Below are 27,594 nucleotides of genomic sequence, written 5' to 3'. Positions count from 1 at the left end.
TTTTGTCAAACTGAAATTAGAGTTTTAGCAACCAGGAAATGGCGGAGAGATTTTTGAATAGTGCAACTTTAAGGCAATACTGAACTTCATTAAAAACTTGATTATCTTGGCATTTGAAATTAAATTTAAATGACCAGAAAGGGGACAATTACGTACTATGGTAGAGGCAGGGAAAGCACAGGGGTTTTCACATCACAAGATGTTTTCAGAGCATTTTAAAACAGCCCCTTTAGCACTGATGTTTTGGGTGTTTAAAGTAACTGTTAAGTGAAAATCTCACTTTTAAAAGTTCATATTCTGTTAATAACTCATACCCAAATAATGTTGTTGACTCATTCTACACTCGTATTCGTAGCCAAAGCATAAGTTGGAGATTTTTATATCTTTTTTTAAACACACTTCAAACATGTATATCAAATAGATCATTTCAAAAATGCTTGCTATTTCCTCAGAGTATGATGTCATACACCTGAGTTGGCCAACCAGCAGTCAACATGCATTACTATTTTTTTATGATGAATACACCGACACCATTAACACAGAAAAGCTGCTTTTTAACATACTTAATTAACATGTTTTGGAAAGAAAACTATTTCACTGATATTTTAAGTAATTAGTAGTCATGTTTCATAGAAATATGCAAATACTGGACAGTTACTTTAACAGTTAACAGATGGACAGCAAGCAGTTTCCATGGGTGTTTTTCCGATGGTGTTGGAAAACTGGTGAGTGATTACAAAACACAAAAGAAACCCCAACATGCCATTGCAAAGCCACTCACCCTGTACACAGTACCATACCACTGTAAGGCAGGGCAAACTTCCATTGCCTCATTCATGAGCTACAGTGACAGTGCACCAAAAGCCTAATAGTACCTAAGTTACTTCCCCAACGCCCGCAGTGCCTGTGATTGTTGATAGGGGTGGATAGAGCAGTTTCACTATGAGAAAAGTAATGGAAATCGCAGGTGTTGACTGGCCACTTGGAGGCACTGTGAATCGACAACACCTTTGACCTTTGATGGACACCGGTGATTAGGAGGAGACTAAAATAGTTGTGAGGGCATTGCAAACCCGCACACCGTAGCACTTTACACAATAGAGGACACACACACCAAAAGTCTAAAAACAGAACTCACCGTGAAGAGGTGATAAGGTTGAGGAGGAAAAGGTGCAGCAAAGGGCAGGGCTAACCTGTGAGAGTTACAAAGCAGAGAAACATGAGGAAAGAAACACACAACAACAGAAGAGAGAGATTGACAGTGAGGCTGGGAAAGTGGGAGATGGCAAATATCACAAACTGGATTTATCACATGGGGATTATAATAGACGATTGTTAACATCAAACGTGATTATACTACTGCTTCTTATGAGGAGTTAATATCAAACGTGAGTATACTACTGCTTCTTATGAGGAGTTAATATCAAACGTGATTATACTACTGCTTCTTATGAGGAGCTAATATCAAACGTGAGTATACTACTGCTTCTTATGAGGAGCTAATACCAAACGTGAGTATACTACTGCTTCTTATGAGGAGCTCATATCAAAACGTGAGTATACTACTGCTTCTTATGAGGAGCTAATATCAAACGTGAGTATAGTACTGCTTCTTATGAGGAGCTAATATCAAACGTGAGTATACTACTGCTTCTTATGATGAGCTAATATCAAACGTGAGTATACTACTGCTTCTTATGAGGAGCTAATACCAAACGTGAGTATGCGACTGCTTCTTTTGAGGAGCTCATATCAAAACGTGATAATACTACTGCTTCCTATGATGAGCTTTGGATGCTGAGGACATAATACCATCACACAATAAATGAGAATCAGCCTTACACAGGGAGCATGCCACGTAGGTTGCCACAATAAAATGTGTGAAGAAATGTACATTTACGGTTAAAATAAAGGGTCAAATACATTGTCGGCTAAAATACAAGGTCCAATATATTGAAACCTAAAAGTTGAATGTTTTGTATTATGTGCTGTGTATGTGTGTGGGTTGTGTGTGAGAAATGCATGTCACAGAGAAATGCAGCCAGGCTGGTTGAGTGACACACATACTTGTAAAGAGGTGAGGGAGGGGAAAACTGAGAAATGCTGTCAGAATGTGCTTCCTAACAACACTATGTGGAGGAGTGTACTGTGACCGCGACTCATTATAGTTACCTGAGGACAGTGACAGAAACAGGTGACAAAACAGAACCTATATATAACTTGGTATAACCACATCCAGGTAGACAGTAGTAGAGTCAGGTGACTTTCAAGTGTTGAGTTCATCACTTTTCCTTGGATTTATCCTTCATCTAGACAGGTTGTGACCTGAAATAAAGTAAGGTGAGAAGGACATAGCAATGGCTAACCAATTTGTTTCTACCATAGTCGACTTGTCGTCTTGTATGATAATTTGGCAAAACAATGATAACATTGTTGAGTAAATACAGGTCCCCCAAGCTAGGCAGCCATGTTGTAAGTAAAGGATGTTATTATAGTATTATAATCCTAAATATGGCTGCATAAACAACACATCTGGTTCTTAAGGTGACAGTGTATTTGATCAATTTTGCCATTTTGAACATTTACATTTGACATTTGCACAGCAGTAAATCTATCCTCAAGCAAGAGGAAAGAGAATTGGCCCAATCTCTGTTGTCTCAAGTTGATTCAAATTGTAGTTCCATCTAAGAAACAAATGTCCAGGGAACTGTCAATGGGACCTCTACTTGTTCCATACAACCGGTTGTTGTGTTATCTCTGTGGTGACAAACGAAAACAGGGGATGCATCTGAAATGTCACCCTATTCACTATGTAGTGGGGCCCATAGGGCTCTGGTCAAAAGTAGTGCACTATATAGGGCATATGGTGCCATTTCAGATACACACAGTCTCTTCCTACTATAGCCCCTAATAATTACTTGTCACATTGACCTGCCCTGAACCTGCCTACTAAATTAGGAAGAGGTTATCAACGATAGCATTTTTCAAATGTCATGCCCAAATCATATGGAAATAACTTCAAACAGCAGCGTCATCAGAGAATGAATAGTGACCAATTAAAGTCAGACTGTGTGATGAGACTTAAAAATGGTGTAGTTGAATGTAACATACTGTACTGTACCCAGGCCTAAATACCACCAATGATGCAGCACCACCAATGCCCCGGTGTCATGTAAAAAAATCTTCCCAGCGTGAAATAGTTGCCAATTGTTCTGATCGTGTGCTGATTGTGACGTCATGCTGTTCAATTTCAGAACTATTTCACGCTGGGAAGATTTTTTACAGCATGACGTCACAATCAGAACTATTCCACGCTGGGAAGATTTTTTACATCACCCGGCATGCCCAACCCATCCAGGGTTTTACGTGATTAGGACACATCCAAAATGCCAAGCGTGGTATAACACTAACCTTGCCATATTGTACGCCTCCTGCAGTCAGTGTGATTATACTATAGCCATAGTCACACTACTGTATCTTAAATTGCCTCAGTATCAGATCTACCCAGATACCATAGTTACTTGGGATTCCAATATCTAGAGTTAATCTAGGTTATTCATTCAGAAAGCCATCTCTCTGAGATTACATCAATTATACTAGCACAGTCAAAACATACAGTGGGGAGAACAAGTATTTGATACACTGCCGATTTTGCAGGTTTTCCTACTTACAAAGCATGTAGAGGTCTGTCATTTTTATCATAGGTACACTTCAACTGTGAGAGACGGAATCTAAAACAAAAATCCAGAAAATCACATTGTATGATTTTTAAGTAATTAATTTGCATTTTATTGCATGACATAAGTATTTGATCACCTACCAACCAGTAAGAATTCCGGCTCTCACAGACCTGTTAGTTTTTCTTTAAGAAGCCCTCCTGTTCTCCACTCATTACCTGTATTAACTGCACCTGTTTGAACTCGTTACCTGTATAAAAGACACCTGTCCACACACTCAATCAAACAGACTCCAACCTCTCCACAATGGCCAAGACCAGAGAGCTGTGTAAGGACATCAGGGATAAATTGTAGACCTGTACAAGGCTGGGATGGGCTACAGGACAATAGGCAAGCAGCTTGGTGAGAAGGCAACAACTGTTGGCACAATTATTAGAAAATGGAAGAAGTTCAAGATGACGGTCAATCACCCTCGGTCTGGGGCTCCATGCAAGATCTCACCTCGTGGGGCATCAATGATCATGAGGAATGTGAGGGATCAGCCCAGAACTACACGGCAGGACCTGGTCAATGACCTGAAGAGAGCTGGGACCACAGTCTCAAAGAAAACCATTAGTAACACACTACGCCGTCATGGATTAAAATCCTGCAGCGCACGCAAGGTCCCCCTGCTCAAGCCAGCGCATGTCCAGGCCCGTCTGAAGTTTGCCAATGACCATCTGGATGATCCAGAGGAGGAATGGGAGAAGGTCATGTGGTCTGATGAGACAAAAATAGAGCTTTTTGGTCTAAACTCCACTCGCCGTGTTTGGAGGAAGAAGAAGGATGAGTACAACCCCATGAACACCATCCCAACCGTGAAGCATGGAGGTGGAAACATCATTCTTTGGGGATGCTTTTCTGCAAAGGGGACAGGACGACTGCACCGTATTGAGGGGAGGATGGATGGGGCCATGTATCGCGAGATCTTGACCAACAACCTCCTTCCCTCAGTAAGAGCATTGAAGATGGGTCGTGGCTGGGTCTTCCAGCATGACAACGACCCGAAACACACAGCCAGGGCAACTAAGGAGTGGCTCCGTAAGAAGCATCTCAAGGTCCTGGAGTGGCCTTGCCAGTCTCCAGACCTGAACCCAATAGAAAATCTTTGGAGGGAGCCGAAAGTCCGTATTGCCCAGCGACAGCCCCGAAACCTGAAGGATCTGGAGAAGGTCTGTATGGAGGAGTGGGCCAAAATCCCTGCTGCAGTGTGTGCAAACCTGGTCAAGAACTACAGGAAACGTATGATCTCTGTAATTGCAAACTAAGGTTTCTGTACCAAATATTAAGTTCTGCTTTTCTGATGTATCAAATACTTATGTCATGCAATAAAATGCAAATTAATTACTTAAAAATCATACAATGTGATTTTCTGGATTTTTGTTTTAGATACCTTCTCTCACAGTTGAAGTGTACCTATGATAAAAATTACAGACCTCTACATGCTTTGTAAGTAGGAAAACCTGCAAAATCGTCAGTGTATCAAATACTTGTTCTCCCCACTGTATGTACACAGAATAACAAAAACATGTACCAGGGTTCAAATTAATCACATTGTCATCATTATCGATTGGGGAAAAAAGTGCAAGACATGAGAATTGTATGACACTTGTACAAGTGTACAGTCTTTTTCCTTTTCCTAAAGTAGACATTGATTAACCTAGATCAGGGGTACTAAACTCTTACCCTACGAGGTCCGGAGCCTGCTGGTTTTCTGTTCTACCTGATAATTAATTGCAGACCCCTGGTGTCCCAGGTCTAAATCAGTCCCTGATTAGAGGGAAACAATGAAAAAATGCAGTGGAATCAACTTTGAGATGGAGAAAATGGACTCCAGATGTCTTTATGTGTCTTGTGTGACAGTCGAAGGTGTTTGAATACTCCATGCTGTGTCGTTACAGCCGAGGGCTTTCTGAGGCTGCTGACCGGTGGTAATCTAATGATGATATCTGTGTGTTTGCTCGCTCCCACTCCTCAGGATGTCGTCCTACTCTGATGCTGATAATCAGTGTCAACCGGGGGACACCATCTGTGGTAAGTGCTCCTCTCTCATGATCATTTTTCTCTACTTCTCCTGTGTCGCCTTGTCTTGCACCTTCTACAACTTACACCCACTAGCTGTTGGGTCTCCAAGCCAAAGGTATTGACTAAAAACATTCCATGAACTCCATGGACTCTTTAGATTTGATAGATCAGTGTTTCCCCACCCTGGTCTTCCAGTATCCTCAACAGCACACAATTGTATTGTAACCCTGGACAAGCACACCTGATTCAACTTGTCAACTAATCATCAAGCCCTCAATAAGGTGTTTGTTCAGGGTTACAACAAAAATGTGTAGTGATGGGGATACTCGAGGACCAGGGTTGGGAAACACTGCGATAGACAATGTTATGGAAATAATAAGGAAATGTTTAACCAGGTTACATTTAGCTGTCCACTGATATATTCCTGGGCCGTTTTGCTGATCTTCCCACCAGTGTAAAAAGTGGGCTTTAACATTCTGTCACAAACTGGTTGTCCATTTACTGAGATTCTATTTGTGCTGAAATGTGATCGACATCACAGTCAATTTTTTACACAAGATCTTTGTGTTTTAACCAAACATACATTTCAAGGGGTATGCTATGTAAAGATAATTTGTCAAATTGAATAAATATGGCAATCTGGAGACTTGTTCCCTTTCCCAGCCTTTACCAAACAGAGATGTAGCAAAAGAGCTGCAACCAACACGATGAAGCCACTTCCAACCGTCTAGAAAACATTTTGGATACATAAAACACTACATAGATAGCATCAGAACTGTGAAATATAGATTAGAGGGACTGGGATTTATTAGGTACCAAAAAGAAAAAGAAAAAAAGGAAACAACTTATTTGTCCAATAAGAAACACTAATTTTCCACTGTGTGCCCTAATAAAACACTATACAATATTTCTTTGATCCGTTAAACAGAGATAATAGAAATGTGTTGCATTTGCTGTCCCAGTACTCATATCCAGCATGCCCACAAGACAGGCTGGGAACAGCACAGGGTTTGCCGCGTTGTCCGGTACATTGTCAATCTACAGAGCAGCACAGGTTAGGGGAAAGATGGTTCAGGCTCTCCAGAAGATTTGAAGGAACAAGAAGAATGAATAACAACCAGACTGTTAAAATCTATTAACAATTGGCTTTAAGCATTCCAGTTACTTTGGCTGGCGCACTGTAGGTAGACTTAGCCATACAATCAAGGTGTGGCGCAAACATGTTGTACCACAATCTACACCTTTTTCAGTATGCTATTTCCATTGCACTTAAAGGCCCAGTGCAGTCAAACTAGATTTTCCAGTACTTTAAAAATATATTTGCACACTACGAGGTTAGAATAATATTGTGAAAATGATGATAATGCCCTTTTAGTGTAAGAGCTGTTTGAAAAGACTGCCTGAAATTTCAGCCTGTTTTGGTGGGATGGAGTTTTGGCCTGCCTGGTCACTTCACCAGGTGGTAAATTATTTAATAGACCAATAAGAGTTCCAAACCTCTCTGCCAAACCTCTCTGCCAAACCTCTCTCCCCTCTCCACTCAGACCATTCCCAGACAGTCCAAGCAAAATTCTTGCTTGAGAAATTGCTCTTTACTAAAAAGCTATTTTTGTTGCTTTTTGACCATTTTTAATTGAAAACAATCATAGTAAGTTACTTAATTGTTACCCAGAAACGATTTCATATAAAAACCACTGCATTTGGACCTTTAAATGAAGGCAGTGTACATATTGTAAGTAGCTTACGAAATAAGATGATATGAATGAGGAGCACGAAATCACCCCTGACAAACAGTAATTACGTGTCTGAAATACAGTACCAGTCAAAAGTTTGGACACACCTACTCATTCCAGGGGTTTTCTTTATTTTTACTCTTTTCTACACTGTAGAATAATAGTGAAGACATCAAAACTATGAAATAACACATATGGAATCATGTAGTAACCAAAAAAGTGTTAAAGAAATCAAAATCTATTTTATATTTGAGATTCTTCGAAACCCTTGAATGAGTAGGTGTGTCCAAACTTTTGACTGGTACTGTATTTCAGACACGTAATTACTGTTTGTCAGGGGTGATTTCGTGCTCCTCATTCATATCATATTATTTCCTATTGGCATGTACTGTTCTTGCTACTTCAAGTGTATCCTACTCATGTTTCTGACTATCAAAACAAATGCCAGACCACACCTGCTTGCTTTTAAATGGCATGTACTATAGTGTTGACAGAGACATTACAGAACACAAAGACCACCATTTCAGGGAGACAGACATAAAGAATAGTATTGAAAAATAAGCTTCTTCATAGTCATCCTCAACCATTTACATTCTATACTTCTTTGGTTCTTTTTCACTCTATTGTTGCCCAATGTGATTCAGAAAATGTTGTCCTTTTGCAGCACAGGGTCATCTGTAACAGGTTAGACGTTAAGTGCCTTGTCAAAGTGCCCAACGGTAGTAATACTCTAACTCTGATATTGATCTCTCTCGCTCTCTGTCTCTCAGAGATCACAGTGTACAAACAGGAAGTCATCATCGTGCCCATCCTGCTCCTTGCGAGCTTCCTGGTCACTCTGCTAATCGTTCTCCTGATGAGGTGCTGCCCTGGAAAGGGAATCCGCGGACGACCCAGCGTAATCGTAGCCCGACCACACAGTACCAGAAGGTTGAGCAGACACACACAGAGGCAAAGTGCCAGACAGAACCTACAGGGCATTGAGGGTAAGTTGGTGTGCACATTGATGTAATGCCAATGAGCTTGACTGATGAGTCAGCATACTTTTATCTTCCCACTCTGTACAAGTCTTTCTAGACAGATGGGTTGCTTCCGGCAATGTATTGACGCTCCAGCTCAATACGTCTTTACAAGTTGTGTTGTCAGTCGGGACAGAGAGGATGAGTCAGAAATGGGATGCGCGTCACCGGTAACGTTACCGCCCTATTTTAAACATGAGCACAATTCCCGCCTGCATTTTAAGCCCCTCCTACCCAAACTCATGATTTGTTGGGAGTTTTTTTTGTCTGAAGTGGACCCTCCCCTGAACACCCCCCCCTTCGAAATGTCATAGAGAAGCCAACATCCTGCCAAGATCTTGTGTCATTGTTGCCTCATTTCAACATGGAAATGTGGGTAATATTTGGTTGAGACGTTGATCAATGAGATTCATCTTTATTCACCCAATCAAAAAGACAAAGAAGTTTGTTGAATTCCCAATGTGTTATCACTATGCTTTCAACCATCTAAAAGGTATGACCAAATTCCAATGGAAAAACAATGTCAGATTTATTTGGTTTAGTTGTCATCTAAATGTGTCTAAATCACAGCACTTTCAACCATTTAAAAACAGAACAAAGTTCAAATGGGAATACAATGTCAGATATTTTGCATTTATACAACAACTTAATGTCTTTTCACTGTGCTTCATCTAATAGCACAACCAAATGACCTGGATTGCAGTTAAGATTACATTCAAATACAATAGTGCAAGTGATCAATGCTGCGCAAGATTCTTCAGATTATTATAGATCTCCACAGACCTGCGAGTTTTGCATGCTATCTTGAACATGCACACTTTCTATCCTTTCATAAGAAGACATTTATAGGCTAACTTCAAAATGTGGCCATGGATGTGTTACTCATTTTAAGGTTGAATAAATACTGTTACATTACTTTGTAAGATAGTGTATTACAAAAGTAATATTGAGTTGTGTTTGGTTGACAATGCAGCCAAATATCAACATTTTAAAGGATTTCTAAAGCTTGCATAGTTTCATCTGAGCCACTGGTTTAATCCTATTCTTTAACTTTTTTATTTTTGTTTTAGTTAGAGATGTGAATCCAACATTTCAATCAATCAAATGTATTTCTAAAGCCCTTTTTACATCAGCAGATGTCACAAAGTGCTTATATAGAAACCCAGCCTAAAACCCCAAACAGCAAGCAATGCAGATGTAGAAGCACGGTGGCTAGGAAAAAACTCCCTAGAAAGTCAGAAACCTAGGAAGAAACCTAGAGAGGAACCAATATCTGAGGGGTGGCCAGACCTCTTCTGGCTGTGTCGGGTAGAGATTATATGCGTACATGGCCGTACATGGTCGTAGAGAGTGCAACAGGTCAGCACCTCAGGTGTAAATGTCATTTGGCTTTTCATAGCCGAGCATTAAGAGGTCGTAACATTACTTGTTAACTTGTCGACTATTTAATAGGCTATTTACTGTATTGTGAACATTTAATTGTGTATCAAATATCAACATTTGAAGAAGATGTATTGTATCTTTTGTGCTACTGATTTAGTCTGGCTCTGATTAACAATGGATATGTTGGCTTCACCTCAACCAAGAGTCAAAGTTATTTTCTACTTTAAAAAGCTTACATAGGCAGAGACTGATTTTTGTTTTATAATGCATGAGTTGCATCTCTTGGTCTGAGGAATTTCATATATATAATTTGATATATGCGTAATACCCACCTGTTTACCTGCAGCTCCTCCTGAGCTGAACCCACTGGAGGATGAGGAGTTACCGATGAGCACTCCGATCCGGCGTGACGCCCCAGACACCTTTTCTGCAGTACCGGAGATGCCCAGAGAGGGGCAGCATGGCTCTTTCAACCTAGTCACTCCGCTGCCCCTGTCCTTCTTTGTCAAACCGAACGACTCTGTCACCCTCTACCGGGCAAGGATGGAAAACAGAGATGTGATTCTACGGACACTTAAAGGTAACATTCTTTGATATACATTGGAGTTATAAAGTAGACACTCCCATCCAGAGACTGACAGTCAGTGTATTGTAAGACCTTCAGGCTTATGAGTATAAAACCTGACATTTTGGGGATGTTACCTGGTCTTGGTGTCACTATGACATCTTGATTCGATATTCAAATCAACAGACCTAGGCCAACCCATAAGAAAAATGACTACATTTCCCTTCAGTAGCCTACTGCCAGATGTAGAAGGCCTACTGCCAGACACATTCGGTGTGTTTGAGGGGATCAGTTTGAGCAAAGCGAGGCACAGAATCACTAATCTTGATAACATATTGAGTAGTTATGAGGGATGTTAGGTAATTTGTAGATCAGTGATTCTACGCAGTCCAACTGCAATGTAGTAAATCTCAACGTGCACCTTTTCTCCCCCAGAGACAGCTGATGCCAGCGAGCGCCAGTCCTTCCTGGGCTTTGCCTCCTTCCTGTCTGAGCTGGGGACCCACTCCTTCCTGCCTTGTCTGATAGGCGTGCTCTCCCTACGTACCCCCCACATCACCGTGATGGAGGAACTGGAGCACAGGGACCTGCTGGGGTTCCTATGGAGGTGTCGACAGGTATGGTACTCCCATAGAGATGGATAGAGGACCTCACTTTATATTTATGACCACATGGGCAGCGCCATTGAGGCTACGACGCATAGGAATCCCCACCCAGTTGACTACTTTAAAATGGGTGAAGCATGGTGGAAGCCCTCAATTGCAATGTCCATGCTAAAATGGCTTATATACATCTCTATGGGTACTCCTACATTGCCAAATAGCTGGGGATGTTCAACAGGGAGAACACTGTATAAAACAAGAGTGAAACAAAGAGGTAGCCTACTTGAACTTGTCCGAAGAAAGATTGTTTCACCAAAACGTTTTCCTACAGACTGGAGTATACTGAACATGATGATGATGTGTTAGGGACGGGTCATAGCCAGAGATCTGCCTTGCACAACCTTTACGTAAATCGTGAATTGTCGCCAGGTATGCCTGAACATTCGAGTTGTACGTGGATCTCAAGAGGCTGAGCAAACACTCTGTAATCATATAGACTACAGTGAATATGGACATGACCATTAGTGATAGTGTGAATGGAGACTCACAGCGCTGTTTCTTGGCAGGACACAGGTGGGGAGTCCCCATGCGACATCACAGAGAAGCGTATCTTCACCATGGGAGGACAAGTGGCTTCTGCTCTGGTTGGTCTCTCTCTATCTCGCTCTCCTTTCCATCCATCTCTGTCCGTATGTCTACAATTGAAAATGATAGTTCAAGTTGTGTGCATATGTCATGAAAATGTCGACCTGACGATTCCATCATTCTTATTCAGAACTGTGTAAGCACTTAGTGACAACTGCTGATGTAAAAGGGTTAATGCATGCATATCATTTTAATTTATAAGTAGGGCCAATAGTTTTACCTCATCAAGTTGTGTGTTTAGGAAAAACTCCTGGCCTTACCTACTTGATTCGTCCGTATGAAATGCTTTTACATGCTTGAATGTTCCATAGCCAGTGTAAAACACAGCATCCTCTCTATGTGAGCATTCAGGAATACCTGCATGGTCAGAGCTGTATCCATGGCAACGTTGGAGCTCGGAGCGTGTTGGTTGGCAGAGACCTGGCGGCTAAACTGTGGGGATTGGGTCCAGCATACCGCAGGAAAACACAAGCAGGAACTCCAGGAGAGCTGGAGAACACTGAGACGAGGAAGTGGCAGGCTCCAGAAGTATTGGCAAGGAGACTTGTCAGTCAAAGCAGTGACGTGTAAGTCGCCAATCTGATTGGACATATAATATGAAAAAGTCATGAGACTTTGAACGTTGACAGTGATCTCTCCAACCATTCCTTTTTTGCAGCTGGTCTTTTGGTATCCTGCTCCATGAAATGGTGACACTCGGTAAATGCTTTTGTAAATAAATACTATATCATTACTGGTCTGTGGAACTGTTACAACCATCACAAATGTTTAACTTTTATCCCACGGATATCATGTTAATCATGTATACGCACCCTAATAATCTAATTTATTCCTCCACTTTGTAGGTGACCCACCATTCCCTAAAGTCATGGCCGGTGATCTTCTCCAATACCTCCAGAGAGGAAAGACCCAGAAGAGACCAGCTAATTGTTCTAACTCACTGTAAGCGACCACATTAAGTAATAATCCGTTAATAATGACCTAGTATACCACAGAAAACATATAACAGTACTAGTTCTTAGACATTGGTAGAAGTGGCCACAATGATCCCCACAAAACCAGTTAAAATTGGTTACAAAAGCTACTGTACCCTTTTCAGGTATTCCATAATCAAGTCCTGTGGCCAGTTCGCTCCACACGAGCGCCCTGCATTGGCTGAGGTGATCCAGAAGCTTCAATCAGGAGAGAAGAGTGCCAACAATAGGCCAGTTCTTCGAGTGCCTGGGCCACTGGACATTGAGAAGTACCTGCATGAGGCGGGATATGGAGAGGCCCACAATTACACTGTTCTCTGATTGGCTCCTGGGCTTCTTGTTTAAATCAAGGTCTTAAATTCAGTGTCGCTTTTTCACATTATCGTGAAGACTGCTGGAAAAGCGTTTCAAATGTCAAAACACCAAATCTTGTTTTTCTTTAGGTGCCATACTATCCTCAATACAATGTGAGAGACTGAAGAAACACTCAGGTATCAGGACATAACTATACTGAACAAAAATATAAACGCAACATGCTACAATTTCAACAATTTTACTGAGTTACAGTTCATATAAGGAAATCAGTCTATTGAAATTAATGAATTAGGCCCTAATCTATGGATTTCACATCACTTGGCAAGGGGCACAGCCATGGATGGGCCTGGGAGGGCATAGGACCACCCACTAGGGAGCCAGGCCCAGCCAATCATAATGAGTTTTTCCCCATAGAAGGGCTTTATTACAGACAGAAATAATCCTCAGTTTCATCAGCTGTCTGGGTGGCTGGTCTCAGATGATCCCGCAGGTGAACAGGCCAGATGTGGAGGTCCTTGGCTGGCGTGGGTACACGTGGCCTGCAGTTGTGAGGCCGTTTGGACTTACTGCCAAATTCTCTAAAACTACATTGGAGGTGGTTTATGGTAGAGAAATTAACATTAAATGATCTGACAACAGCTCTGGTGGACATTCCTGCAGTCAGCATGCCAATTACACGTGCCCTTAGAACTTGAGACATCTGTGTTGTGACAAAACTGCACATTTTAGAGTGGCATTTTATTGTCCCCAGCACAAGGTGCACCTGTGTAATGATCATAATGTTTAATCAGCTTCTTGATATGCCACATCTTTCAGGTGGATGGATTATCTTGGAAAAGGAGAAATGCTCACTAACAGGGATGTAAACAAATGTATATTTTTGTTCAGTATGTATGTATATACAAAACAACCTGCTTTTTCCATGACAGATTGACCAGGTGAATCCAGGTGAACGCTATGATCCTCTTTGATGTCAATTGTTAAATCCACTTCAATCAGTGTAGATGATGGGGGAGACAGGTTAAAGAAGGATGTTTAAGCCTTGAGACAATTTAGATATGGATTGTGTATGTGTCATTCAGAGGGTAAATAGGCAAGACACAAAATGTAAGTGCCTTTGAATGGGGTATCGTAGTAGGTGCTAGATGCACTGGTTTGTGTCAAGAATGGCAATGCTGGGCCTCCCGAGTAGCACAGTGGTCTAAGGCACTGCAGTGCTAGCTGTGCCACTAGAGCTCCTGGTTCAAGTCCAGGCTCTGTCGCAGCCGGCCGCGACCGGGAGACCCATGGGGCGGTGCACAATTGGCCCAGCGTCATCCGGGTTAGGGGAGGGTTTGGCCGGCAGGGATGTCCTTGTCCCATTGCACACTAGCGACTCCTGTGGTGGGCCGGGCGCAGTGCATGCTGACACGGATGCCAGGTGCACGGTTTTTCCTCTGACACATTGGTGCGGCTGGCTTCCGGGTTAAGTGGGCATTGTGTCAAGAAGCAGTGTGGCTTGGTTGGGTTGTGTTTTGGTGGACGCACGGTAAGGGAGTTGCCGTGATGAGACAAGACTAACTACCAATTGGATACCACAAAAAAAGGGGTAAAAGATTTAAAGATTACAAAAAAATAAAAGAACGACAATGCTGCTGGGTTTTTCATGCTCAACAGTTTCCCTGTGTGTATCAAGAATGGTCAACCACCCAAAGGACATCCAGCCAACTTGACACAACTGTGGGAAGCATTGGGGTCAACATCCTTGTGGAACGCTTTCGGCACTTTGTAGAGTTAATGACCCGACGAATTGAGGCTGTTCTGAGGGAAAAAGGTGTGGGTGCAACTCAATATTAGGAAGGTGTTCCTAATGTTTGGTATATTCAGTGTATGTATGTATATATATTTATCCACTGTCTATATACTGAATATCTATGTAGGCTACAATGCCAGTGTCTTCCAAGGCCCTACTTGGGTCTCTATCCCACACTAGCAGATGTAGAATTCTACTTGTAAACTGTGGCCACTCACACTTTAACCATTTAAACAACCACTGTGCCATCAGTCTGCCATTTAATCAAATAGAAATGGCTGAGTTTCTCATCATAAAATCTAGCCCAGCAGGGAAGGTTAGTTATAGGGAAAAATCCACCCAAAAATATATTTTGGTATTTTCCCCTCCCCCATTAGGCCACTTTTAATACAGTCCCAAGATGTTTTGCATGTCAGCAGTTTTGAAGATATTCAAGAAGTGTCACCAGCCACATCCTCATGATGATGCATCGTACATGTATATCACTTGATTTTCCCTTTAAGGTATCTGTCGTACCACAAGCAGTGATCCTTTATTTTCTTAGTTGAGCTGGGATCCCTGCCTAACAAATATGCCTTAACAAACTCAGAAGTCTTAACCAGCCATAGGACTGTCACGTAAAGAGCACTACTAGCGATTACACATAAGTTCAGTCTACACAACACTCATCACTTCAGTTGCAAAATAAAAGCACTACCACTTCTGCGTGTTGTCCTAGTAGTTCGTTTATTTTTTTGCACGATATTGACCTAGCCTTCTCCAAGCTTTAAATTTAAAACACACAATTAGCAGAGCACCTAATCATAAGATTATTGATTATTCATAATAGCCACAGTCATTGCTACTGTAACAAGAGCCTTGGACAGGTGCAAGTTATGAGGAAAGCTATGAGGAATACCACAATCCAGGGTCATGTTCATTAGGGCACGCGGCATGAAAATGACTGATTCTTATTGGATAAGTCCAGGTAGTCCCTCTCTGTTTCAGTCAGTTTTCTTCCGTTTGATGCCTTAATGAGCACGACCTTGGTGACATTTTCTGTCCACTACTGTAAATAGCTCTTCCTGTGAGTAACACTGAAAAGACCTTACATAAGATTAAGGATCGGACCTTTTTTTCCTCTTCTCGATTTTCGCCTAAAATGACATACCCAAATCGAACTGCCTGTAGCTCAGGACCTGAAGTAAGGATATGCATATTCTTGATACCATTTGAAAGGAAACACTGAAGTTTGTGGAAATGTGAAATTAATGTAGGAGAATATAACACATTAGATCTGGTAAAAGATAATACAAACCAAAAAACATGCGATTTCATTTTTTTCCCCTCTTCTTCTTAATCTTTGAAATGCAAGAGAAAGGCCATACATTAAGATAGGATCCTAGGTGTAATTTAGATTTTGTCCACAAGATGTCAACAGTGTGTATGCAAAGTTTCCGACAGGTTCAGTGAAGAATTACCTCGCTACACAAATATTTTGCATCAAGTCTGCCAGGAGTTTTCCCAAATGTGCCAAATAGGTCAATTTATACATTTTCAAGTACATAACTATAGAGGACATAGAAAAATGCTATGGTAATAAAACATTTAAGTTTACACACTCCCAGGAATGTCATACATGATGGATCAAGACCCTAACCTTCACACATCTAGATGACCAGGCGGGGTGGTTGTGGTACCAGTGGGAGACAGCAGTGGGGTCAAACTGTAGAAACCAGTTCCTACATTTGAATATAAAAATTGATTTCTTCAAACAAAACTACATTTTAGCTCTGGGACCCTCAGGATGACAAATTAGAGCAAGATTACTGAATGTAAGTACATTATTTACCTTCAGAGGTGAATGTATCTTACCAGTTGCCGTGATAAGTGTTTTTTTGTTGTGCACTATCCTCAAACAATAGCATGGCATTTTTTCCCTTTAATAGCTACTGTATATTGGACACTGCAGTTTGATTAACAAGAACTTAAGCTTTCTGCCCATATAAGACATGTCTATGTCCTGGAAAGTTGGCTGTTGTATACAATGTTTTCTAGTCACATTATCGCATATCTAGCAACAACCGTCCCGGTTAAAGGATAACGATCCCGTTGAGGTTAAAAAAAAACTAACATTTCAAATAGGCAGGAAGGCATATAATCTGAAACATGTTTGGAAAACTGCAGTAGCCTATGGGATGGTATCACTAGGATCGGGTATCCCTGTACTTCAGATCCGCATAGATTATTGCTGCCACTTCACATACATTTTAAAAAGGACGTTTTTTAATATAAATCCTGTGCACAAATTGTGAGTTACTTGCTCATTTCAACAGACAGAAAATGTCTCCCTCTATTTATCAAGTTTCTTAGGCCAATATATTTGCTACTCCCCAGTAATGGTTGGCAAAGGCAATGGTCTATTGCTTAACATGACCCTACCATTTATAATGACTCGTAAAAATAAGGAATGATATGAAACACGTTTTTTTTCTTTTACGGACGACTCCGTTCTAGTACTAATTTTCGATCGTCGAAACTACTCAAAGGCCACAATTTCCACAATGATTTTCTACAGCGTAAACAAAGGCAGTCCAGCCAACAAAGGTATATTTAAATATATAGGCAAATATTACACACATATAAAGGGTTTGCACACTCACATAATATAACATAATACTCCACATTTAAGGTCCACGTTTTGTGGATAGAAGGCTCATTTTTTCCACTTTTCATTCTATGTTTGTTTTGACAAAACATAGTAAAATCAACAGGGACCCCACTTAATACGGTTCAAAGGTATTTCAACAGCCATATTGTCACCTCCTTTCTCTCTCCATCACATCTTCTTCTCTTGGGAGTGCCTCTCCTTTCCTCCGTTCATTCTTCCTCTCAGTCTCTCAGGTTGTGGATGTGGGCACAGATCTTGAGGGCGGGACCGAGCTTGATGTTCATGGTGGACATGAGATGCTCCTCTCGGAGTAGCAGCAGGGCCTGTCCGTCAATCTCCTGCGACAGGAAATGGTCCGCCAGCTCCTCACAGCCTGGGAGAGGAGAAAAGGAAGAGAGAGGGAGAGAAAGAGGGAGGTTGGGAGTAAGAGAGGGCGGGAAAGAGAGAGGGAAGACCGTAAGCAAGACAATAACATGAATAGCATTTACAATGGTGAAAATCTAATAGCAATGGCCTGCTACCTCATCATAGAATAAGAGAGATTTAAAAAAGCACAACAAAAAAAACAAGATAACTGTAATTCCAGATTTCAAAAGCAACAGAAACAGAGTAGCATTTGGGTGTTGTTGCATGACAACGCATGTCCTTCTAAGCTGATGGTATCAACCAATGATGTCTATAGTAACTGAAGTACAATATAGAGCTCATCTCTGTGGTACCAACCTTGCAGAGATGATATGAACTGAGACACTTCCTCCACACTCCACTGGGCGGGGCTGCCGGGCAGGAAGTGGGGCGCCTCCGAGCCCTCCAATCGGAGTGTGGGCGGAGGCTGGTGGCAGGAAGAAGAGGAGGCCGGGGAGAGGGACATGAGGTCGTCCTCTTCCTCCCCGCAGCTGGAGACGTCCTCCGATCGGCTGGACTCTGAGCGGCACTGTAGACAATGAACCAGTACTGTGTGAGAGGTACGTGTGCAACAGGGTAGTCACAACATGGCCACGCTTGAACACGACAAATATGGCATTTACCGTCAAGCAGATTTTGAGGCTATTTGAGGATTGAAAGGTAAACGTTTAAATTAGGGTTAGTGATTTAAACCCATCTAGAGAGCACCATACTTTCCACCCTTTCTAGTTTGAACAGACAGCGATACACGTGACAGAAGTCTCTTCAGTCATCCATGTCAGCTCACAAACAAGTGTACAACTATCAATGATCAACTGACCATTACCTTAACTGGTAAGGGTCTCCCGGCTATTTTGGCACTGGCGATTTCGGAGCTGGTCCTGTGGGGAACCCTCCTCCTCAGGACCCCGTCCTCGTCAGAGTGGGAGAGGTGACCCCCCTGTCGCAGGCGGAAGTGCTGGCTGCAGCTCACATTATACCTGGAGCAACATGGAGGAATATAGTAGGCATACACTGAGTGTACAAAACATTAAACACACCTGCTCTTCCATGACATAGACTGACCAGGTGAAAGCTATGATCCCTTATTGATGTCACTTAAATTCACTCCAATCAGTGTAGATGAAGGGGAGGAGACAGGTTCAAGGATTTTTAACCCTTTAGACAATTGAGACATGGATTGTGTATGTGTGCCATTCAGAGGGTGAATGAGCAAGACAAAAGATTTAAGTGCCTTTGAACAGGGTTTGGTAGTAGGTGCCAGGCGCACCGGTTTGAGTGTGTCAAGAACTGCAACGCTGCTGGGTTTTTCACGCTCAACAGTTTCCAGCGTGTATCAAAAATGGTCCACCACCCAAAGGACATCCAGCCAACTTGACACAACTGTGGGAAGCAGAGTCAACATGGGTCAGCACTCCAGTGGAACACTTTCGACACCTTGTAGAGTCCACGCCCCGGTGAATTGAGGCTGTTCTGAGGGCAAAAGGGGGTGCAACTCAATATTAGGAAGGTGTTCCTAATGTTTTGTACACTCAGTGTATACTGACATATAGTAGACATACTGCAGTGAATTTGTACTATGACTGTACCTCTTGGAACAGGTCAAGGAGCAGAAGCGCTTGGTCCCTCTAAACTGTCTGGCTGGGGCGAAGCTTTTGCAGTACTCACATTTCAGCACTGGGAAGAGAAAAGGAAAAGGTTTAAAGAACAATACCAATTGCAGTTTGTGGTCAAACCAGAGGCTTTGATAGAAACGTGACCTGGGACTGTGGTCTGAGCCGAACCTGTAGCTGTATTCACAGTCTCAGGCTGACTAGCATCTAGATTGTCCATGGCCAAATCTTCTCCAGCTGGCTCCTTCACTGACCCACTCACCTGTCAATCAAAATACAGGAACAAAATGTGTTGTGTTCAACAATACTGATTACAGGGAATTGAGAATATTGTCTACAGTGCATGTCATTATTTATATCAGGTGGTATATATCCCCAAAGGGTATGAATGAATGTTGTATTGTATATGAGAGCTACAACTTCTCCAAAAACGACAAATCCCAAGGTGAATACTGTACGTACAGGGAAAGGTTCAGCTCCCTCCTGGATGACAAAGCCCTCTATGAGGTGGGTGAGGACGTGGGGTTTGACCACAGCCTGTTGAGGGGGGGCTCTCTCCCCCTGTCCACCCCCCATACGGGACATCGAGAGAGCAGGGGAAAGAGAGGGAGAGGGAGAAAGTGGACCAGGGCCTTGAGAAAAGAAGGGTGGGGGGAGAGGAAGGATTTTATCATTTATTTTTGAACAATTTTAAACAAGTCTGCCTGGCCACAGTGGCTAAATCTGTGCAAACGTGAGGCTTTCGGAATCATGCATAGGTATTGATCCAAGGGGATTTGTCAGCTTGGTGGCTGGGCCAAGGTGGAAAATTGTCTCCTTGCACTCTTATCCTTTCAGTGGTCGTAAATGAGAGGAATGAGAAAGGCAAAGTATTGAAGACAAGTGGGCCCATTTATTAGCTTCCTTACCTGCTTCCATGGCGGAGGAGGAGAGGGCAGGGGAGTGTTCACTCATTGGAACAAGGTGGGGAGGAGGGGGACCATCTTCGTCATTGGCTGCGACTGACTCGGATTTCCTCTTCATCGACTTACCCTGAGAGGAATGTCATTACTTCACAAATGGAATCGACAACCACTACGTCGTTTAGAAACATCAGTAAATTGTAGTGTCATCAGTGCTATTAGTAATGAACAACTCACCTGGGGAGCCTGAGAACACATAGACTCTCCATTGGCAGCCACTACGGTGCTGCTCGCCTCAACCAAAGGCAGGGGTAAAGTGTGGGAGGAATGGGAGAGGGTGGGAGGAGAGATGGCTGCTTGGGACTGAGAGGAGATGCTGCTGGCCAAGGTGCAATTTGGATTTGGCTTCAGCCCAGGGCTCTGATTCTGATTGGCTTGCGCGTGCACGTGAGAGATGTGGGCCAATGGGAGTGCTTCCTGGGCTGATTGAAGGCTCTTTAGATTCGTCCGTCGGTTTATCACCCCTCCCTCTCTGGAAGTGATGGAGGCCACCATGGTGAGAATGCTGGCTCTGCTGGAACTACTCAGAAGAGTAGCTCCATCCTGTGAACAGGTGTTCCGGGCCTGGACCAAGGCCAAAGCCTGGGGGCTTCCTATGGAGCTCTGCCTGGCTCCTACTATCTGGACTGGGATGTGCGGCGGAGGCTGGGCAGCACTAGTCTGATTGTTGGCGGGGGGTGCGGGGAGGATGGCAGGCGGGTTGCGGGATGGCAGTTGCAGGGGCATACGGAGACCCTGTTGAGTTTTCGGCTGCATTGGAACGGGACTGTTCCCGTGGCCTCCTTTGTCATTAACAGTGCTTTTCTGCAAAGGCTGAACCACCAGCGTTTGAGTACTAACATTGGGCTTGATGGTGGCAGCAGCCACCTGGTAACTGTGGGACTGGGTGGGCGCATTGGAGGTGGGTACCAGAATGTGCGTCGCCGTGGCGGCGGAGGTTACCGTGGTGATAGCCCCGCCCCGGCCAAAGTTGGGTCCGGAGAGGAGGAGCTGTGAGAGTGGGACAGAGGTGGAGGGTGAGGGGGCGTTGGAGTGGTGGTTGCCTGTCTTGAGGTTGAGAGAGGACAGGTTGGCGTTGGAGCTCTGGATGTAGGTGGGGATCTTGATGTGGGACTGTTGCTGTTGGGTTGGTTTAGTGGTAGACTGTGGAGTGGACTGATTGAACTGCTGGTGAGATGACTGGATAAGGGAGTAGGTCGCTGGGAAAGAATGAGGAAGAAAATGAACAACTAACACGTAAGGAGGTATGCCAAGTAAGTAAGGCTAGGTATGCTGCGAATTCACTCCCCACCTGTTTCACCCCTCTCTGGGTTTTCAGTCTTGACCCCGACCCCCTTGGGAATGCCGACACATCGCAGAGCCAGGTTCTGTACCTGGCCCAGAGAGAAAGGGGGAGATGAGTGTATGACGATTGATGGAAAGAAGAGGCCAGAGAGAGGGATGCAAGAGAAGAAAAAGCAAGAGTTTCACCAATTTCAGAGCCCAATACTGTAGTTTGACTGCACAAATATTCAAGATTTTGCCTGGTCCCAGATCTGTTTGTGCTGTAATGGCCACAGGAACAGGCAAGACAGCACCAACAGGACTGGGAACGAGCTTTTGTAGATTACATCACTAAAGCAGGACTCACTCCAATGTTCTCAGTCACGAATACAAAGTTGATCCATACCTGGTCATTGTCTGATTGGTTGCTGGAGGAAGTAGGTGTATCTTCCCGTTGTTGCTGCTGCGTCTGTGGCTGCTGCGTGACTGTTGCCATGGCAGTGGTTGCTGTGCTACCAGGCATAAAGATGAGCTGGGAGGAGAGGGGAGACCTCAGAGACCGGTTCACCTACAGTATAACAAAAGAGACTGTCAATCAAAGAGTCCTTTCATGGAGGCAAATGACAAAAGCTGATACTATACTCATACTCTTGAGCCAAGCCCAAACCAAACCAAGCTAAGCTGTACTAGGGCTGTTGTGGTGAACGTATTACCGCCACACCGGCGGTTACCAGTCATGAAGGCAGTCAAATTCCATGTGACCGTTTAGTCACGGTAATTAGGCTTCTCCAAGCTCTGATGCTAGTGATGGTTATTAGTAGCCTACCAAACTTGCTAACTGCCTGGTACTCAGCACTCTATTGTCCCTCTAATCACTCTGACATCAATGTAAATGTCATCGAAAATCTAATGAAACACTTAATGAGAGCCCATGAGCTCATGTTGCGCAACATTTCTATAGGTTATGCAATTGCGTGAGAAAACAGAGTGATGGCCTCTATTAAAAAGAGGATGATCCCATCAGATTTCCATAGGCTAGGCCTACTATATTTATTTCTCAACTTTCCTAATATTAAGCAAATATTAAGCACATTGCTTATCTTTACAACAGGAGTATAGCCTACCTGGCTGCGATGAGTGTCCTCCATTCGCTATTTAAGTGCAGAGATGACATGTATTTTTTCCCCTGCCTCTGTTTCGAGACATGCGCATGATAATGGTCAATTCTAAATCAAAACGGATTTCACACATATATTATTTAGTATATGTAAAGACAAGATTAAAGAATAGTCTGATGGGTGACAATATTAGCTTATCACTTGTGAATGATATATTATCACTTGTTGCCCATCTTAAGACAAGAAACAATGCCTTTTTTTCTCTTCGAATCATAGTCCACACCTCATGTAGCCCATAGGCCTAAATGTTTTGATAAGGTTTGTATCACAACTAACGTGGCCAAATAGAGCTTAACTGGCATACATAAGCAGCGTGAGTTTCGAGTTTGGGGAAGATAACCATAAAAATGCACCTTTATAATAAAAGCACTTTTAATAATGGTTTTTTCCCACTAATGGAACATTCACACTTATAGCTTACTGCTGTGTGCGCATTGCTGCACCTATAATGTGAAGAAATAGCCAAATAGTTTATCAACATTTTAAGTTAAATGTTCTGATCTGTTGCGTCAGCCACATTGCATAAAACTTTTTTTGATGCTAGCAGTTAATTAATTTGGCATCTATCACATCCCACAACTGCCCCAGACTATGTTCGGAATATTTATTTCTCGCACAGAATAGGTAAACTTTTGTACTATGGGGAATAGTAGATTGATATAAGCTAGTGCTTTTTCTGTTCGTTAGGCCTACTCATCTTGTTGGCTGACGAAAAGTAAATGTGGACAGTTATTCCAATATCTTCAATACGCACCCCAATGTGTCTGTCTTCACTTGTAGCATGTGAGAAAGACCAGATCACATGATGGAGAGTGGTGTGAGTGAGAAGTGCTTCGGAACAGGCAGCACTCAGGGAGAAGGGGTGCAAAAGGCATGGATTTTTTAGGGTGCATTATGGCCACACAAAGAGGATCCCGCCGGAAATTTGAGGCATTATCAAGTGTTTCTCAAATTGTGAATGAGAGACTGACGAAGTGTGTACAGTCTGCGCAAAAAAACATTTAGTTGGTAGAACAATTAAAGATACATTAATAACTCTAAATTAAGCATATAGGAGTACCTATTTCTATGTTAACCGCTCAACAAAGAATAGTCGCATGTGTGCACTCCCTCAAATCCTTCGGCAAAAATATCCTTTCTATTTTATTCAGCTTTGTTCAATTGTATACTTCATACTATAAAATAATGCTATGGAATTCTAAGCAAATCTTGTCTGCTAAATGAACTAGTGTAGCCCACAGCCATATGGCATAGCCAGATCAGGGCCTAACATAAGAACTCAGAGTATTAAAAAAAAAACTTTTGACCCCCAATTTCGTGTTATCCAATTGGTAGTTACAGTCTTGTTCCATCGCTGCAACTCCCGTACGGACTCGGGAGAGGAGAAAGTCGAGAGCAATGCGTCGCGGGATTGAACCCGGATCTGTAGTGACACCTCAAGCACTGCAGTACCTTAGACCGCTGCGCCACTAGGGAGCCCCTAGAGTTTGCTATTCTGTTCTTCTGAAATAGACTACATTTTCTTCCTATCATGTTTCTTTAGACCAGTCTAAAATAAATAATGGATTTATTGTGAAGGTGTAGGCTATATTACATTGATTTATTAGACTTTTTAAAATGTAGATGTTCCACAGGTCTGCCTCAGTGGCTTGTAGGCTATGTGTGGAAGCCAGGAGATGCTGGCTTTAATTACCGTGAGATCGACAGTCATTTGCTTGACAATCACCGGCTGACTAGATTTCGTGACCGTCACAGCCCGAAGCTGTACTGTGCTGACCTGGTTATGCATCCACCATAATGGAACTGGAACTAAGCCAGCAAAGTTTTGTTCGGGTTGGCCTTATAGTGTGAATCAAGCAATAGAGCATGGGTTCTCACTCTCAGATACATCTGTCCCTGTCCTGCCGCGTTTCCGCCCAGCAGCACTGATTGGCTTATAGTGGATGTCGCGGAGGAGCCTGGGCCTATAGCGCGGGTGCTGGTTATGGCACCACCCCCAGAAGTGGTTACATTCATCTGAAGAGGAAAGGAAAAAAAGTGGATTTGAAAACAATCAAAGCTAACTGTAATGACTATTTGAGACAATCAAACAATGCAGGTGCCAGTGATTTCAAATATATAGAATATCATTATCATTCTCAAACAGCAAATTGTGGTTTTAAGTAAATATTACTGGAGTGGCCTCTTTGAAGCTGTATTCTTATCAGTGATTTTGGGTAGCACGCCAACTAGTTGTCATAGATGTGTAAACGTACAGATGTGACTGTTGTGCTCGTGGTCTGAGAGGTGCTGTTGGCGGGAGGGCTGGACTGACGACTGGCAGCAAGGGTGGCCTAGAACAGGGACGACAGGGACTAATGTCAAAAGCCATACTGCATGGACAGAAGCTCTATCCTAGTCAAGTTTAGAGCAGTAAAAACGGACTATGTAGCAAACCTCATGATGATGTTTCAACATAGTGTACTGTCATCCTATAGCCGAAAACATTCACAACTTGACCATGTCAAAACAGCACCCATACTGTTCTATTCTGAGCATGCATTATTAGTAGGGGTGGTTCATAAAGATGCTTCTTTACCTGTTGTACTGCAGCCAGGTTTTGTAGCTGGGCACTGTTGATCTGTTGCTGCAGCATCAGCTGCTGGAAGTACTGCGCTGCGTTGGGCTGCCTCTGCAGCGCCTGAAGGGCCTTCAGTTGCACAAGATAGAAAACAGGGAGAGGGAGTAATGACATTGCACTGTCAATAACCTGCAGGTTGATATACGAGCGCTTACACCGTGATAATGAGATAACTACACTACAGGCAGGATTACAGATGATCCGGTGTGACACTGAGTACAATTTGGGATTGCCATGTCAGAAAAAGGCATTGCCAGCAGCATACCACCCTGCATACCACTGTTGGCTTGCTTCTGAAGCTAAGCAGGGTCGGTCCTGGTCAGTCCCTGGATGGGAGACCAGATGCTGCTGGAAGTGGTGTTGGAGGGCCAGTAGGAGGCACTCTTTCCTCTGGTCTAAAAAATATCCCAATGCCCCAGGGCAGTGATTGGGGACACTGCCCTGTGTAGGGTGCCGTCTTTCGGATGGGACGTTAAACGGGTGTCCTGACTCTCTGAGGTCATTAAAGATCCCATGGCACTTATCGTAAGAGTAGGGGTGTTAACCCCGGTGTCCTGGCTAAATTCCCAATCTGGCACTCAAACCATCATGGTCACCTAATAATCCCCAGTTTATAATTGGCTCATTCATCCCCCTCCTCTCCCCTGTAACTATTCCCCAGGTCGTTGCTGCAAATGAGAACGTGTTCTCAGTCAACTTACCTGGTAAAATAGCGGTAAAATAAAAATAAATAAAAAATTAGGCTATACATAATATCCCCATTCATATGCATGCACACCCACCCACAGTTACTGACCTGCACAGCCTGTCTCTCGTACAGGGACATGGAGTTCATTTGAGAGGGGCGGGAGTTCACCCCTGATGGAGTGGTTCCATTGGTAGAGCCCTGGTTTTGGTCCCCATCTGTCTCCATCACTGAGGAAAAGAAGAGAAGCATTCAATCAAATGCTGACTTGAAAACAATGTCAAAAGACATGGCTATCAGTCACTGGTGGAAGGTAAAGGATTATTCACACTGCAACTCTGTGGAGATGTGTAATATATCTGTCATGCCTGGATAACTAACATCTATATTTACATGTTGACACGATATTGTATCCATCAATCAAGAATGTCATGCCTCCTTTCACTCCTTCTCCTGGCTTGCAAACATTTGATTGTCATGCAACATAAATTCAATAGCTAGTAATAAATGCATTATTAGTCGCTTGCAAGGTAAATCATTATTAGCTAGCCAGCAACATGCTATACAGCTCACTTGTTGCACTATAATTAGAAGCAAGTTGAGTGCTGCTAGCCATTACAGTAGTTTGCTAGCTAGCTACAGTACCTAGTTGCAGCCAGTGCTAGTACACAAGCTAGCTACTGTGACTAGTTAGCTACCCGTGCCCATCGTATGCTGCAAATGCATTGCTCACCGTGGACGTCGGTGTATTGCCACCTTTGTTTCTCTCTCGACTTCAATGCGTCGCAGTATGCAACAATTCCTTTTGCACGACGATATTATAGTACATTCAATTAGGTTGTTGATATTTTGCATAAAATTGTGTGGAGGACAACGCCTCCTTTTGATGTTTGCCCCTTTCCGGCGCAAAGCAATGACGGCACACATGACCTATGCGTGCCAAAATGTTTAACAACAACATAGTTACAATGTAATCTCTACCTGCAATAGCAACACGGTTAATATGTCAGTAATTGCTACAATGTATGTGATGCTCCCTGTTACACTGTAGCTGCATCTTGAAAATACTCCTGCAGCCGTGTGCATCCGCTACTATGAACTTGATTACCCCAATTTTGCGATCATAAACACATTTCCCAGAAATCATTGTTTCATGTGTCTAAAATGAAAGAAACCGTTTTACCTTGCCATGAACTAAGATGCGTTTGTAAGTAAAGCTACCGTTACGTTTTTATTTCAAAACGATGTTTAAAAATGTACTTACTTTGGCCGCTTTCCTCCCAAGCTTCAAGCTCTAAACCTGTCACTCAAAATGGTCTCTCCCAGCATCACCTAGTCCAAGTCATGTTGAAATACTATTTCCAAATGAAACACACAAACAAACGAACAGGTGTAATGCCAGCTGGTGGATGTCAAAAATTAGGTTAACAAAACATTTATCACACTTTC

At 42.9% G+C, this 27,594-nt stretch overlaps 2 protein-coding genes across 7 annotated transcripts; one reads left to right on the top strand and one right to left on the bottom strand.

Annotated features, from left to right (window-relative positions):
• Nucleotides 1–1,129: 1,129 nt before the first annotated feature.
• On the top strand, nucleotides 1,130–15,472 carry LOC139554602 (tyrosine-protein kinase STYK1-like). Of its 2 annotated transcripts, none has more exons than XM_071367532.1 (10): nucleotides 1,130–1,388; nucleotides 5,695–5,750; nucleotides 8,245–8,460; nucleotides 10,223–10,456; nucleotides 10,877–11,058; nucleotides 11,610–11,687; nucleotides 12,040–12,254; nucleotides 12,347–12,387; nucleotides 12,534–12,630; nucleotides 12,788–15,472. In XM_071367532.1, the coding sequence occupies exons 2-10, from the start codon at nucleotides 5,696–5,698 to the stop codon at nucleotides 12,981–12,983; spliced, it is 1,314 nt and encodes a 437-aa protein (XP_071223633.1). In that variant the 5' UTR covers nucleotides 1,130–1,388; nucleotide 5,695; the 3' UTR covers nucleotides 12,984–15,472. The 2 variants fall into 2 exon arrangements, with proteins under 2 accessions (XP_071223633.1, XP_071223634.1); XM_071367533.1 differs by having other exon boundaries at nucleotides 1,376–1,429.
• A 4-nt stretch (nucleotides 15,473–15,476) lies between these two features.
• On the bottom strand, nucleotides 15,477–27,548 carry LOC139554599 (polyhomeotic-like protein 1). 5 transcript variants are annotated; one of them, XM_071367526.1, is made up of 15 exons: nucleotides 27,410–27,548; nucleotides 26,257–26,375; nucleotides 25,419–25,529; nucleotides 25,096–25,173; nucleotides 24,719–24,856; nucleotides 22,069–22,230; nucleotides 21,691–21,772; nucleotides 20,577–21,598; nucleotides 20,346–20,469; nucleotides 19,900–20,069; nucleotides 19,585–19,699; nucleotides 19,414–19,501; nucleotides 18,651–18,804; nucleotides 18,143–18,353; nucleotides 15,477–17,792 (listed from the first exon to the last, which is right to left on the bottom strand). In XM_071367526.1, coding segments are annotated over exons 1-15 (2,727 nt in total). In that variant the 5' UTR covers nucleotides 27,411–27,548; the 3' UTR covers nucleotides 15,477–17,640. The 5 variants fall into 5 exon arrangements, with proteins under 5 accessions (XP_071223627.1, XP_071223630.1, XP_071223629.1 ...); XM_071367529.1 differs by having other exon boundaries at nucleotides 19,609–19,699; XM_071367528.1 differs by lacking the exon at nucleotides 27,410–27,548 and adding an exon at nucleotides 26,791–27,178.
• Between the last annotated feature and the right edge of the window lie 46 nt (nucleotides 27,549–27,594).

Source organism: Salvelinus alpinus, chromosome 26 (genome assembly GCF_045679555.1).
Source record: "Salvelinus alpinus chromosome 26, SLU_Salpinus.1, whole genome shotgun sequence".
NCBI classification, from domain to species: Eukaryota; Metazoa; Chordata; class Actinopteri; order Salmoniformes; family Salmonidae; genus Salvelinus; species Salvelinus alpinus.
The sequence above is the reverse complement of the archived record's forward strand: the minus strand, read 5'-3'. Positions and strand labels throughout refer to the sequence as shown.